Source organism: Podarcis cretensis (genome assembly GCF_951804945.1).
Source record: "Podarcis cretensis genome assembly, chromosome: Z".
In the NCBI taxonomy this organism is placed as follows: domain Eukaryota; kingdom Metazoa; phylum Chordata; class Lepidosauria; order Squamata; family Lacertidae; genus Podarcis; species Podarcis cretensis.
In genome coordinates, this window is record NC_137184.1 from 49,116,359 (window position 1) to 49,132,703 (window position 16,345).

A 16,345-nucleotide genomic window follows, 5' to 3' on the forward strand; every position below is an offset into this window, starting at 1 on the left:
TATTGGGCAGAATGAGGGATAGGCTGGTGGGGTGGGGCAGTTGTTGCACCAATGGGTGTGTACAAAACACCAGGCCTAATCCCACTTAAGCTCCTTGGTTCAACAGGGTTGTGAATTGAGGTTGCCAGACCCTATTGCTAACTGGATCCCTTGGTTTTCTGTTGTTGTCATGTATATGTGCATTTGTGTGTGATTTCAGTGGACCATGAGATATGATTAATTTCACCCAAAGGCAAATTGTTTTGTCCCCACCCCTCTGTTAACAGGCCACCTCTTTCTTACAAGCAAATTGTCTCTTTTAGACCTGCCACATCAAGGTGCTTCCAAGTCAGTCAAACCTGTTTCACCATCAGATTCAAAGGTTGCAGGGCGAAGGGGGGGGGGATGCTTTCAAATTGCTGTGTGGTATATTGCTCTGCCTGTTGCTCATCCCCAAAGAACATGTCTCAACAATGGGGAGACATAGGGGAAAGGTTTAAGGAAGTGCCAACTTTTCTTAACCATTAACTACTTTTGCACAGTTAACTCCTTACTCACCCAACCTCATTCAAGATTTCAATTAAATCCCCTGCAGTCTTCTGGGCTTGTGGGAAAAATACTGAGCCAAATTCTCGAGGGGGGGGGCTCTCTTTCTAAGTAGGGTGCATGGTTTCCAGAGATGGCATGAGAGTCCATGTACCCATCACTCTCTGAGTTGCCTGGTGATGTGGAACTCATGACCCTCCAAATGTTACTTGACCACAAGCTCCCATGATGCCTTGACTATTGACAATGTTGGGCTGGGATTATGGGAGTAGGGGGTCCAATGCCATCCAAAGGACCACAGGTCCCACCACACTGTGCATTATTGATTTGGAAAGGCTCAGCACAAAAACACTATGAGAACCTGTAGCATCAGGTACAGGTACCTAGGATTTCCTTTCCCTTGTTGGTCTGTCTATATTTCACAGGCAAGCTATGAATGCCATTTGGATGAAAAGGGCGGGCAAACACAGACATAAGGGAAGACTATAAGAAGAGCCTGCTGGATGAGGACAATGGCCCATCTAGTCCCGCATCCTGTTCTCACAGTGGCCAACCAGCAGGGTCTGAGCACAAGAGCACTTTGCCCTCCAGTGGTTTCCAGCAACTGGCATTCAGATGCAGTACTGCCTCTGGCTATTGATCATGGCTATTGTGGCTGGTAGCCATTGATAATTGTATCCTCCTCTGCAAATGTGCCTAATCCTCTTTTAAAGCCATCCAGGCTGGTGGCTTTCACTGCCTCCTGTGGAAGCAAGTGCCACACTTTAACTATGCTCTGCACAAAGAAGAAATTTCTTTTATCTGTCCTGAATCTTCCATCATTTGGCTTCATTGGACGTCCACCAGTTCCAGTCTTATGAGAAAGGGAGACAAACTTTCTCCTTGCCACACATAATATTAGTACCTTCTATCATGCCACCTCTCACTCACCTTTTTCTCTGAACTAAAAAGTCCTGAACACTGCAAGCTTTCTTCAGGGTGTGGGTGTCACTCTATCCCTTTGGTCATTTTGCATGGCCATTCTCGAACTTTTTTCTATGCTACAATATCCTTTTCAGAATGAGGCAACTATGCAGAGAATTCCAAATGTGGACTCTCCCCCTCCCAGGGTAGAACATCATGTTTCGGGTCATTCCACCGGTGGTGGAAGTGGTAGGGCAAGTGGAACACCACCTCTTGCACTTCTGTTGCCTGAGGTAAGGGCTTCACCCTGCCTCATTGGTGGGCTGACTCTGCCCTTACCCCCCTCCTCCTAACACTGGTACCTTTAAGTCTAGGCACCGAGTGCAAAACAAAAGGGGGAATAACAGTCTAGAATATATCATGAATGGAAATGCAGGAGTGCAAATGGCAAACTTGACAGTTTCAGAAACAGGTTTCACTTCAGTTTTGAAAGACCATGGAGACTGCACATCAGAGGGACTTTATGCTCTGTCCCACAGCTCTCAGTACAGCACTGGCCCAGTTTGGGTTAGGCAAGCATGGGCTGGTTTATTGGGTTCTTAAATAAAAATACGACCCCATGAAAAACCACAGCCTCATAGATTTACTATATTGCAACCTCCACTGTCATAGTTAAGGTGTAGCATGGAGATAAGTGGAGGCCTAGAGAATGAATTTGACCATGTGACTGGAGCACTTTTACATCAGGTTTTGCATGGGCTTGCGTGTGTGCATCTGAAAACAGGGCCTTCAGCAGCCAAGCTCCAAGCAGCACTTTAATTCTTGAACCACTAGTGCAATTCATACTGCAAGATGGGCAGGCAGAGCTCCGAAGCTTGAGGGCGTCACCTAGGCTGTGTTACCAGCCCCAGAGCAGTCCATCAACTGACACAAAAGGATCAATCCCAGCCCCCAGCCCCTATAAAGGCCAAGCCTCAGAGCTTAAGCCTCTTAATCTCAGGGTTGTGGGTTTGAGTCCCATAGTGGGCGAAAGATTCCTGCACTACAGTGTTGGACTAGATGACCCTCATGATCCCTTCCAGCTCCCTGATTCTTTGAAATATTGTAAGAAACATAACCTTAGGTTCAGCTTCCCCTCCAATAGAGGGAGAAAATTGGGTGCAGGGGGAAAACATCTACGTTTGCCAGATTTAAGCATATTTATATTAAAGGTGATTTTAACATCCACAAAACCCATGAATCAGGGCTGCCTTTTTAATCCATTAATCCACTTTTAAATACATATATCTAGCAGGTTATCTAGTCAAAGGCAGCAGCACATACTAAAGTCTCTAGCTGCCTTTGTTCTAAAAGAGGTCAGCAGACTTAACCAGGGCTAGACACTTTGACTCCGATTTTGCTCTGAACAGGTTTCCTGCAGAAGACTCTGGCAGCATGAAAAGAATGCAATACCAGAAGGGACCTGCCAGCCTGCTAGAAAGTAGTCATTCCCCTGACTGGGTTCTGTGGTTCATAGCTGTGGGAAAAGGGGGAAATCGAAAGCTCAGCAGCAGGATGCCCACTCCGCATGCAGAAGGTGACCCAGGGGAGGCTGGGATGAGCTTTTGAATGATTGTCTATTCAAGTTCAGAGCAGAATTTAGGGGAGAAACTGCCTCCCCTGTTTTGCATCTGGGGCATTTGCATTTTCAGAGGTAACTTTCCCAAGCTTGTTACTCTGAGTGGCTGGCAGCTGGCTTCTCCCCACCCAAACCAAATGTGTCATTCTGGTGGTGGGCACCAGTCAACAGGAGCAAGGGAACTCTGACAAGTCTCCACCCCCCATGGAAGTTGCATCACCAGTTTTGCAACCTGGCAGTGGGACTATGAAACTGTGGTTGGAAGCGGGGCAGCCCTAGACCCAGGTTCAGTCCTGGGTAAACCCACCCACCCCCATGAATGGTGTTCGGTATCATATTGGGAAGGGCTTCTTCTGAAATTCCAAAGTGCCTACTGTAGAGCAGAGCTGATAATACAAAACTGATCAGATTCAAAAGCCAGGAACTAGACCCCTCTCTGCTGTCTGAATTGTGTCTTTTGTCAACGGCAAGGCTAGGTTTGGACACAAACAATTCCTAATGAAGGTTTGCTGCTCAAACCTGCCACCAAATCATGCCAAGCAAGCCAGAGAACTCCCAAGCATTCTGAGTAGTGTCTGTGCATTGGCGTGTGAGCAGCAATTAGGGTGGCAATGTGCCCACCGAAGTGTGGGCCTTGGCTGGGCCCTCGGCTCCCTGCCACTGAAACTCCTTGAAGGCTTCCCCTGAGACATTTCAGACCAAAGGTGTGAAACGGAACCTTCTGTGTTCCGTGCTATAAAAATGCGGCAGCTGTCGCTGTTTGAAAACAGACTGATTGAAAAACACTGTGATAATTGCATTGCTCCATAACCACATCTGGTCTTTTTGGAGGAGGAGGGTGGTGAAAGGCACCTTCCGTCATCGAAAAATGGTTTTCAATTAAGCCAGAGGTTGCATAGTTTCCTTTGGTGGGACAGTGGAGTGAATGGGACATTATTTCCTGTCTGATGGGCACTCTCCTTAGGTAACACACAATATACAACAGATATGAGAAAGACAGAGAAAGACACACAGAGAGAAAGAGAGATGTATTCCATGAAGTCTAAAGATGGTGACATGCAAAGCGAGAAGGTGAGAGGTCCAAGTACCGGGTCAAAGGTTGCCTCGAGGGGTCGCTTCATTGATCGGACAGCTGGCTGAGTCTTAATTAGCAGGCAGCGAGCACATGATGGTAATGAGCCAAGGAAGGGGATCGGGGTTCAAGCACAACAACAGAAAAAACAGCAAGCAGAAATGCATCAAAAAAGAGAGCAGACATTGTGGAGCAAGTGAGGAAAACAAAACAAAATAAAATGAGTGAATTATACAATATATTAAAAAAACAGATGACACATGCACAGTGGAGAGCCCTGTGACAACTGAAGTAACACATCAAGGTTTGCTTTGCTTTTGCTGCAGGGTAGATGCAGAAACACCTGGAACCTGAGAGAACTTTATGGGGGTCCCATTTTCCATCAAGTACTGAGAACTGGTTACAAATTCCCAAATAATTCAGATAATTATTATATAATTCAGATAATTATTATTATAATACATTGTTAAATTGTTTGCATTTTGGGTGCTGAAAAGATTGCTGCAAAAGTTTTTTTGTTCTCTTTTTTCTTTTTTTTTAAAAAAACTTTTTTAAAAAAGTTGTATTTTTTAATGCGTTCCTCATGCTCTCCCCTTTTTCCATTTTACCTGTCAATGTGCCACAAACGGCTAAGCACAGGCATGTGTGGGCAAGATGGCAGCTTCTTGGGGTTTGTTTTGGGGTATTTTTTTGGTAGCCTAGCAACTTCTGTTCTCTGACTGGTAAGGCTGCCCCCCAACTCAAGAGGTACAAGGCAAACACGGAGCCTTGAAAGGAAGGCAATGAATAATGCAAAGCTATTTGGGTGGCAAGACCCTGGCGACTTAAGAGATCGATAAATAGTTTAAACAGGCTCATTAAGGGTACACCGGAAAGGCAAGTTGGATGTTTGCACCGGGAAGGGGCGGCATGAATTAAAGATGCAGCTGGGACCAGCAGGGTCACAGTTAAGAAGTCAGGAATTAGCTCTGACGTGAGCTGATGGTTCCAAAGACTCATTCTGAGTAAGAGTGCTTAGACTCAAGTGCCGGTTTAAGCAGCAACCTTTCTCAAGACAAAAAGAGCCACAGTGACATGCTCAGGGCAGTGCAGAAACGAGCATTACAGCAGGCATTGACACACAGGAACATACAAAGGGTCCTCTAGAGCCATCGAGTCAAGCCTACCCCAGCCTGTTCCCTCCAACTGTTTCAGAATCCAACTCTCACCAGTCCCAGCTGGCAGCAGCAGTGTTTCCATCACCCATCAGAATTGTAGGGCTGTGCTGAGTGGCGCTGATGGGAACTGCAGCACCAAGTTGGGGAAGGCTGCTCTAGGCTGACGTTGGGTCATATCCAACTGAATTATGCTCGGAGTGGACTCATTACAATCAATGGACCCAAGTTAGCCATGTCCATTAATTCCAGTGGGTCTTCTTGGAGCAGGACTAGCATTGGACAGAACCCACTGTGTTTCCAACACTGGCCCATCAGCTCCCCCTGTGAAGCTGGGCAGGGCATGATGGCAACAGGCCTTTGCCGTGGCTTGTCCAAAGCAACTGGTCGTTTGGATGTGGCAGATCCATGCAATCCTCATGAGTAACAACCACCAAGCGAACTCTCCTGATTGTCATGGATTTGTCAAATCATCTTTCAAAGCTACAGAAACCAGTGGTTGCCACCACACTCCATGGCAGTAAATGCCATAGCTTAACATGCTGAGTGTGAAGAAGCTCTTCCTTTCATCTGCTCTAGCTCTTCTGCCAGTCTGTTTCACAGGGAGATCCCAAATTGTAGCACAGCCATCTCCTATGCCCCCTGCCCCTCCTAAGCTGTGGATGCCCTTCCCACAGAGGTGCACCTGGCACCACCACTGCAGATTTCGCTGGGTGCTGAAGACACACCTCTTTAACCCCTGACTCTTTGACTCCTGAGGCGCATATTTTTAGGATCCAGATTATTCATGTGATTTTAATGTGTGTTAAACTGTTTTTAATAGGCATAGATAAATAACAACAATAAATTATTCAGCCTTCCCCTGAACTCAAACACTCACACACCATTTTAAAAAGCCTTTTTTGCCTCTCCTTACCACAGAGGATGAGAACCTGTGTTGGATTCCAGCTCCCATCAGCCCCAACAAGCACAGCCAACAGGGATGGGTGATGGGAGCTGCAGTCCAACAACTGACTGGCAGGATGGCTCATGATGGATAGCTCAGTCAGTAGAGCATGAGATTCTTAATCTGGGGGTTGTGGGTTCAAACCCCACATTGGGCAATCCATCTCAGGGGCAAACCTGAGCACGACATTAGCATGGGATAAAATGAGAGAATTAAATGAGACCGAATTGGGCTCTCCAAATAAAGTGCCCAACATGGGTGCGCCAGGTTGCAACCCCAGCATTCCACCTTCCTCAAATGTGAGCATACTGAATACATCTCTAAACATCATTGAATTAGCATCTGAACTATCTGAACCCGCTGAAAGGGCTAATAGTAAGAACCAGAGGAACTTGGTGTGACATCCGGAATGCACCACGCATACCTCACTAGCACCCTTAAATCAAAGATCTCCCCAAACTCTTTCTATTATGTCCTGGAATGTCGCAGGACTCTCATGTAAATTAGCTGATTCTGACTTTATAAATTTTCTTGAGTCTTATGATATAATACTTTTGCAGGAAACTTGGTTTCTTAAACCTTTAAATATTCCTAATTTTATTACTTATAATTTACCCGCTACTAAAATGTCAATAAAAGGTCACCCTAAAGCCGGTTTGATCTGTGGTATTAAACAGCTTTCTAACCTTAAAATTAATTATATTAGAAATATTGGACAGTATGCACAATTGTTATCATTTTCCATTGTTTGCAGGGAAATATTTCTTTTAAATATATATTTTCCTCCCATAGAGTTGGAAATTAGACCAGATTATGGTTGGAATATAGTCTCTGAAGAGTTGTATTTAATACGTAGTAAATCTCCAAATATCCCCCTGATTGTAATGGGAGACACTAATGCTCGAATTGGATCAGATAATACAGCTCTTTATAAACGCTATGTCTCAAATCTAGCTGAAGATGCCACACACCCATTGAGAATAGGGAGGAATTCAAAGGACATCATTATTAATAAAGAGGGAGGAAAACTTTTACAATTGGGCTTAGAATTTAACCTTTCATTTTTGAATGGCTCAATGTGGCCGGATATTCCAGGAAATTTTACCTTCAGCTCCAAAAGGGGTAGGAGCGTAATCGACTATTCTCTAGTTTCCGTTGAAATGTTAAATGAAGTTGCCTCTTTTACAGTTGTACCTCGCTCAGAGAGTGACCACTTTCCAATAGTTTTAGAGATGTACAGGAATCCCAGAAATAATGATATTAGTCCTCTTATTAGTATTGATAAGACTATCTATGCCAAAAGAATTTACATAAGTGAAAAAATAGGAAGGATCTACTAGCAGTATTTGAAAATAACCCAGTTATTCTTGAACCTGTGGCTAACCAAAATTTGAAGCCCTTGGAGGACAGTGATTGTTATTATAGGACTATCCAGGAATTATTTGCTTCCTTTTTAGACACCCAGTTCAGCAAAAAACCTTTAAATAAGTATAACTGGTTTGATAAAGATTGTATTAACTATAAGAAAGAACCTAGAACTTGTCTAAAAGAAGCCTATCAAGGTCTATGGAAGACTTATTTTGAAAGGAAAAATGCTTTTAAGAACATGCTCCTGGAAAAAAAATCTGAGTTTGCACTAACCAAATGGTCTAAAATTGTTACTGCATTAGAAATTAAAGATACCAAAACTTTCTGGTCACATTTTTCAATAAGAGATATCACTGATTTCCCTAATATAAGTGATGAGGCTTGGATTTCACATTTCACTGCTGTTTTTTATGACCACCTAGTCTATAAAAAGGAAAATTTTAAATCTTCTCTGGCAAAAACCACACAATTTCAAATTACTGTTGAGGAGATGAAAAGGATAATTCTTTCGTTTAAGCAAGGGAAATCACCTGGTATGGATGGCATTCCAGTAGACCTGTTGAGATTAGATGTAGAATGGTGGGCCATCAAACTTGTGCCGCTTTTTAATTCTATCTATCACTCAGCCCTTGTACCTAAGTCGTGGAACAACTCAATAGTGGTACCGATCTTTAAAAAAGGTGATAGGAAGTGCCAAGCAAATTACAGGCCTATAAGTTTGTTACCATGCATAAGTAAAATCTATGCCAAATCTCTTGTGATTAAATTGGAAGAATGGATGCTGACAAAAGGTCTACCTGGTAAAGAGCAGGCTGGTTTTAAGGCAGGCTCGTCAACTCTTGACCAGTGTTTAGTGCTAAGTCATCTGGTGGATAAATACGTCATGAGAAATAAACGAAAACTCTTTGTGGCATTTGTGGCAACGAACTATGGACTAAACTAGAACACATTGGTATCGACCCATATCTACTTAGATTGATTCAAAGTTTACATGCTAATAACCAAATATATGTTAAAGTATCCAAAGATGGTAGACTTGCAGGTCCTATTCTGAATAATCGAGGAGTTAGGCAAGGCTGTATCTTGGCTCCTACCCTATTTAATCTATTTTTATCTGACCTACCATTATTTCTTCAAAACGCAACCACTCATACTCCTTATTTAAACAATAGCCCACTCTTTACGCAGATGATGCTGTAATTATCTCACTCTCGGTTTTGGGTTTAAAAAAATTATTTAAGAGTTTCTCCAACTACTGCTCTCTCAATAATCTCAAAATTAATTATGATAAGACAAAGATTATGCAATTCAAAAAGAGAGGGAACCCAAAAGGCTGCATAATTAATGGACATCTTATACAGGAAGTGAACCACTTCAACTATTTGGGAATCACATTCCAAAATAATATGAATTGGAACACACATATATGTGCTGCAATAGTTAAGGCCAAAGTGACAGCCCAACATATTAAATCCTTTTTTTTTTCTTCAGTAGGAAACAGATTTATTCCAGCTGTATTGCAAGTGATTGACATGAAACTTTGTGCCCAACTTCTATATGGCACACCAGTGTGGATTTCAGGTGACCTTAAGAGGTTGGATAAATATCACGCATTCCTTCTGAGGTCATTATTAGGACTTGCAAACTCTGTAAAATATGAAACAATATGTTGTGAGCTGGGAATATTGCCTTTATTAGTAAGAGCATGGCTGAGGACCTTGAAATATTGGATCTTCCTTCATTATAGAGCCCTATCCCCTAATTCTCTACTTTACGATCTTCTAAGTGATAGTCCAATCTACAATCTATCATTGATTTGCAGGAGAAAACTGGATTCGATAGGGCTCACTCTAACTGACTTTGAAATCTCTGATCCCAAAGATATATGGGAAACAGGAAGACTTTTACAGAAAAAAGTGTTCTCGCCATGCTTGAGGTTGCAAAGCTTAGCACCTGCTCTCCTATCCACTTAAATCTCCCTTTGTGTAGAGATTTCCAAAAGGGATACATGACAAATCTGAAGAAACCTGACTCGTGTAGGCTGTTTATGTTGGCCAGATTTAACATGTTTCCCTCGGTGGTAGTGAGAGGAAGATACTTAGCTATTCCAGAATTAGAGCGTCTCTGCAATTGTAGAAAACAGGAACCTGATACTTTAGAGCATATATTCTTTTCCTGTGATTTTGGTAGTTATGCCAGAAGACAATTATTTGAGGCCCTAAAATTTAATAGACAGATGTTTACACAACCAACTGCCCAGGACCTGCTGGCGGACAGCGATGATCAAATTACTTTAATAGCGGCTGAATTTTTAAGTGCTCTCCATGAAGAAAGAATGGGCCATGATAAAGAGACTTAGTGGTTTTTAATGGTAGGTGATGTTGCTATGCTGTATTATATTATCTATGTTCATCGATTTATTTCTTGGTGTTAAAAATAAGACTGGGATAAACTGTGTTCGCTAAGCCCTTATTTTATATAGTCTGTATATGATGCTTGTTAGTTGATGTGTGGCGTATTATGCCTAATGAAGGATTATGAATGAATTGGGCAAAAGATTCCTGCATTGCAGGGGTGGACTAGAAGACCCTGGGGGTCCCTTCAACTCTACAATTCTATGAACCTGTCGAGGGTGACAGGTTTTCCTGGATTTTTCCAGGCAACATGGATTCTGTTCAGGGGGATGCCTGCTTTATTTACTTTCCAGCGACAACATCTAATGAGCACTGTGCTTTGCATGCAAAATACAGCTATTTAGGGTTTACTGTAAGGTTTCCTTGCTGGGCACATAAGCATGTTTGCCCACCCCACACGCCTTTGGAAGCACAACCTTATGTAGGGAGTTCCACAGGTTTGGGCCCACTACCCTGAGTGTGAAGCTGCTATCAGTTATAAGCTGTGCAGCTGAGCCACAGCCGGGGGTGGGGGGTCAGGGAGACAGGATAATGCCATGTGCAATGCTCTTGGGTTCTTCAAACTCTTTTTCTAAGGCTGAGTGTGAAGCAAAGAAATAAAATGGGGACATTTTCTACATTGGCAGGGGATGGTGGATTTTGTGACATTTGAAGCCCTTTCAATTCTAGGGGATTGAAAGGGCTGGTGCATCATTTTAAAAGCCCCAGGATATATGGGACCCCCATGTATAGGGAACGTGCAGAGTGGGTTGACACAAACAGGACTGGACTGTGTATGCTGAGATGTGATGGGACACTCTGATGCTATTACAAAAGGTGGGGGAGGTTCCCCTTGCCCCTCCGTCTCTCCTTGTGGGCCAAACACACAACATTTTGCAAAGGCCTTGTTGGGCGATGGCCCCCTTACCATTCCGGCTGCAGCGGTTTGATTCACCTGGTGTTGAGCTGCCTTGATTTTGGCTTGCAGGTGAGCAGGGGGATGAAAGTACTTGCATTTCTCCCGGGAGCATCGCCCTTTGATGTAATCCATGCACACCGTCACGGTGTTCTCATTTGTGTCTATCATGGCAATATCTATTGGGTGAGCATAACGGCAGTCATTCTCGCCACGTGTGCAGTTGCCACGCTGAAACTCCCGGCAAACCTTAAAAGAAAGCCACATTATTTGAACCAGGAAAAACACACGAAAACACCCAGGAAAAACCACTTCTCCATTTTCCTCCTAATGTGAACACAAAGGGCTCAGCTGCCCCTCAACTACAGTGGTACCTCGGGTTAAGTAATTAATTCATTCTGGAGGTCTGTTCTTAACCTGAAGCACCACTTTAGCTAATGGGGCCTCCTGCTGCTGCTGTGCCGCCAGAGCACGATTTCTGTTCTCATCCTGAAGCAAAGTTCTTAACCTGAAGCACTATTTCTGGGTTAGCGGAGTCTGTAACCTGAAGTGTATGTAACCTGAGGTACCACTGTAAGTGTCATGTTTCGTCTCATTGCACCTCCCGTTTATTTAAAGCAGGGTTGTGGAAACTTTTTGGCTCTATGGGGCAGATCCTTATCAGGGTTGGCCTCACAGGCCAAATCACAGACAGTGTCACCCACCTGGCAATCAGTGTGATGTCATGTGCAAGGTGCTTTAAAGTTCTGAAGCTGGGACATCAAAGGACCTTGCAAGGCACTGCAAAAAGCAATGCACTGAGGAAGAGGTTTGCGGCACAATCCCCAGCTGATGAGCAGGGGTTAAATCCTGCTCTGCTTGGCTGTGAGACCCTGTTCTCTGCTGGGAGCTTCTGCATGCTTTACAGATTCTCTGCCACTGAGTGACAGCTCCTCCCAGCCAACAGAAGCAAGATCACACCTATTTTACTGAAGAAGTGCAGCCGCTATATTAATAGGGGCTCCTGGTTCACTTCCATTTTCTACTGAACTGTTAGCTACTGAAACGGTAGGGCAGTTATTTTCTAGGGGATAGAAGGTTGCATCGATTTCAGAATTCTGTGCCAGCCTGTAGAGACCTGAGATGGTGAGCAAGGAGGGCTGGAAGAAATAAAACCAGCTGGAATCTCCCACCCATGTAAACAAGGTTTGCTGATCCAAGATGACAGCACTGAATAAGCAACCTCTTACTGCAGGATTTCCTTGGTTTTTCAAACAAGTCCTGGGGATTTGGGTCAGGTAGAGGCAGTTCCACTTTATTAGCAACACTCCTGAAAGCCCTTCTGACTGAGCCCGTGACCCTTGACTCCGTTTTTTACAACATAACTCTCAAACCCATACTAGATGACAGAAGCTGGGAAGCAATTTTAAGCAAACAGTGATCTTCAACTTATGAAAAAGGGATGATGTGTACTCCAGCACCAATTAAGAAAAAGGCTTTAAGAGCTTCCTTGTCTTTGGATTAAGAGGTCAAACAAGATACACGTTACACTGTTCTCAAGGAACTGGTATAGCTAAGACTTCAAAAAATGGGGAATTAGTTCCGAGCCATAACGAAGAAAGTGTTTCAGAATCCGGACCCCTCTCCTCTCTCACAGCAGAACTTCCATAGGGCAAGCACATTTAGGCAAAAGGTGCCCAGTTAAATTTGGTTAAGAACTGCCTTCCTCATCTAAGCAAAGCAACTACCACCATTTGGTACAGGGTGCAAGATACCTCCAGTTTGTCTGTCCTCATCATTTTCTGCCCAGTGGAGCTCCCTGCCACAGAAACAGCTGGGTTCCCAGACACCAGGACAGGTGTATTTGGCAACAGCTCTGCAGGAACCAAGCCCATTCCAGGAGAGACGTGACTTAGGTAGGGACTGAATGCCATGGTGGGGCTAGTTGCAAGCGAAGGAGTCACAGGAAAAGTTGTCTGCCAAGAAAGAGGAGAAAGCAATGGTCATGGAGTTAGCAGGGTCTAAGAATGCACTGGTCCTGTGTCCAACCCCCTGTACCCCCAGCACTGGCTTGTGCTCAGTCTATTAATCCTCTTGGTTTGCTTCTGGTCTTCTCCTCCTGCTTTCATTGATTCAGATGTGCATGGAGCATTTCAAGCACAAGAAGCATCTTCATCGGTATGGACAAGGAACAGCCAATGATCGTTAAGAGCTTAATAGCACAATTAAGGAGGCACCTTGGGCAATTAACACAGTCCCCCTACCCTGCACCTTGCAATTAAACATTCACCGGTGGGAGTTAAGGGATCAAGCCAATTCTGGACATGAGAGGCATGGCAGATAAGCTGGCAAGAAGCTCCCCTGGCATAGACAAAAGGGCTGGTACCTTTTGGGTTTCTTAAAGCAACACATGTCTAGAATCAATACGTCACTTCAGTTTTACATTACACTTTTGGCTGCCCACTGTTAGCCTTGCTTCCAGCCAGCCTAAGAAAAACAGAACCTGAGCACAAGAGCACTATCCTCTCCTGCAATTTCTAGCAACTAGGATTTAGAAATGTACTGCCTTTGACAGTGGAGGAAGAGCACAGCCATCCTGGCTATTAGCCACTGATAGCCTCTTCCTCCTCCTCCTCCATGAATTTGTCTAATCCTCTTTTAAAGGCATCCCAGTTGGAGGCCATCACTGTCTCCTGGGGAGAGAGTTCCATAGTTTAACTATGCAGTGTAAGAAGAGGCACTTTCTTTTTTCTGTCCTGAATCTTCCAACATTCACTTTTCATTGGATGGCTATGTATTCTAGTGTTACAAGAAAAAGAATTCTTTCTCTATCCACTTTCTCAATGCCATGCATGTTATACACTTCTTTCATGTTACCTCTTATTCACAATTCCTCTAAACCAAAGGTTTTCAACCTTTTTGAGTCCACGGCTTCCTTGACGGACTACCTTCTTTCTGCAGCACCCCTGTGGGGCTCAGGAGCTCAGCAATGTCTCCCCTTGCCTGCAGAGCTGGCAGTCCCTCACCCCTTTTTGAACACCCTCCCTTGTGGAGTGTTCCCTCAGCCGCCTCTCCTTTCCACTCTCCTTGGAAGTCCTCTAGCAGCAGCCCCTGGTCACTGAACTGCACCTCCCAGAGGCACCATTTGCCTGAGGAGCTTATAGCCAGGGCTGCTGCAGCAAACAGCTGGGCAAGCCTTTGGGAGGCAGAGATGAGAGAGGGCATCAGAGGAGGGAGGGAAGAGAGACAGAGGTCAGGGTTGTCCTGACCATCATCCAAGGCACCCCAGCATGCCACGGCACCCTGCTTGAAAACCACTGCTCTAAACTAACGTCCTCCCCCATGCTGAAATCTTTCCTGATAGGGAAATTGCCCCATCAACTTTTCCTTTCTACAGTATCAGCATATACCCCTCAGGCAGACTGTCCCTGAGGGGATGCAGCCCCTGCCTCCCAGAGAGAAATAAGGTTCTTCACCCCTGTTTGTAGATGTGATGATGATGATGATGATGATTCCGCCCTTTGTCCATAGATCTCAGGGCGGTTCACAACATAAAAATACAATATAAAAAGTACACAATAAAATAAAAACCAAAACAAACCAATAATTCCTTCTAGCGGATCCCACCATTAGCCACCAATAAAGTAGTGGACCTAGCCTGCTAACTGCCCCCACCTCATGGTATGCCAATTAAATGGATGTCTATAATTTACCACAGGCTATCTTGTGTGGGTCTTGTGCGAGGGAAAACTTAAGTGATTTAGAGCCTTAGGCAGGAGCTGAACAAACAAAAAAAGTTTTATTAACAGAAATAAGAAGTTTGTGAAACTAAGTTGGGTCAGGAGATGCGTTCTTTCAGATAGAAGTTAACTTATCACTTAAACTGAATACAATGATGTCACAGGCTTAAACACAGCAGTATAGGCACAGCCTTTCTTAAACTTGTTACTCAGAAATCAGCTGTTATACTTCAATTTCTGTTACTTCTCTCTGGGTCCTTTTGCTTAATCATGGCAGGTTAATACTTTTAACATAGCACAGCTTTCTTTATCATTTATTCATTTGTTTCATGAGCGAGGGGTGCTTTTTGCCAGTTCCCCTCTCCCTTAGCAACCCCCTCCTGAGGTATTCCAGTTAGTGTAACAGACCTGAGGGATCCCCTCACCCCTTCTTTCTGGTTTGGGGGTCTTCTTTACCTAGAGGTACCTAGAGGTACCCTCTGTTCCTGACAGGAATGAGCCCCAGGGAGTGCCTGTCCCCCCAGCTCCTGCCTCAGACTCAGCCCTCCACTTTAACTCCTGTCTGAATCCTCTCCCAAGACGCTCCACACGGCCTCCCTCGCTAAGCCACGGCTTAGCTTCCCTCTAGCTACAGGTATTCTCCTCAGAGCCAGTTCTCCCTCAGACAAACCCTCTCCTGCTCCCTGTCCCCCATCCCAAATCCAGCTCTAACTGACACTCTCCCTCAGAAACGGCACCTTTTGTTCTCCTGCCCAAAGTGCTGGCTCCGCCCACCTCTGACTGTCTGTCTTGACAGCCAATCAGAGGGAGGCTCATTTCAGGGGGATTGCAGCACCAGATGCTGGTCTGGTTCAGCTGTCCGTCACAACCCTCCTCCCCATTACTCAGACCAGGGAAAGCCAACTGGACACCCACCAGATATGGCTAGACTACAAACTGAAATCATTCCTGACCATTGGCTGGCCAAGCTGGTTGGGGGTGATGAGAGTTGTGGTCCTACAACATCTACAGCTCACCATACTGGCTATCTCTGAATGAGATGTTTCAGTCCTAATTTAAGATTTACATTCTGTTCTGTGAGCTGTGTCAGTATCCCATGCCACCCAGTCTCAAAGTGAGAGTGAAAACAGGCCTTTGTAAAATGACTTGGTTCCCCACCCTACACAATGTGACCACAGCAGACTCAAATCAGAGCATTGCAAATCAGTTGCCTTTTATACAACTGTTGTAGAACCTGTCCTTGTTCCACCAGTATTCAATTGTTTGGTCTATTTTAAGGCCTTTGTAACCCGGTCACAGGTAATTGCATTAGGCCAAATCCTGACACAAATTGTCAGCGAGCTAAACCTGATGAAGGGGCCCCAAATTTTTCAACGGGCATCTGAGCTCAGTGAGTTTTGTTGTGTTATGTTACTTTGTCTCACCAACATAAACTGGATTTTATGGGTTGGTGTTGAGTGGGTGGGTTGTGTGATCCCAGAAGTTTAGACCAATCTTCCTCCAGACAAGTTTTGTCACGGTGCAAGTTACTGTTTTGTTCATCTCTGCCTGGAGGATATCTGGATTATTGGACGAGGTTCCTTGTTCTGATTGCTGAAAAGCACCACCAAGTAGCGGGTTGGGAAATGGACACACTTTTTAATGTGTCTGATAAGAATGATTTATTCAGGAAAGCAGAACTTGTGGTTTAAACATTCTTTGTTTGCCCCCTGGGTTCTGAAAATTTATTGC

At 44.5% G+C, this 16,345-nt stretch overlaps 1 protein-coding gene across 7 annotated transcripts in view; it reads right to left on the bottom strand.

Moving 5' to 3' along the window:
• Positions 1-16,345, bottom strand: part of MBNL3 (muscleblind like splicing regulator 3) — a 123,268-nt gene that overhangs the window by 21,474 nt on the left and 85,449 nt on the right. For 4 of the 7 annotated variants that reach the window (XR_013835038.1, XM_079962873.1, XM_079962870.1 and 1 more), the window contains 3 exons: positions 12,650-12,850; positions 10,908-11,144; positions 4,135-4,188 (listed from right to left, as the gene is read on the bottom strand). Coding sequence is in view for 5 of the 7 variants with exons in the window: in XM_079962873.1 (XP_079818999.1) it covers positions 4,135-4,188; positions 10,908-11,144; positions 12,650-12,850 (492 nt within the window). In the remaining 2 variants the exon portion in view is untranslated. The remainder of the gene's footprint in view (positions 1-4,134; positions 4,189-10,907; positions 11,145-12,649; positions 12,851-16,345) is intronic. The other 3 variants (XR_013835037.1, XM_079962872.1, XM_079962871.1) reach the window with 1 other exon arrangement.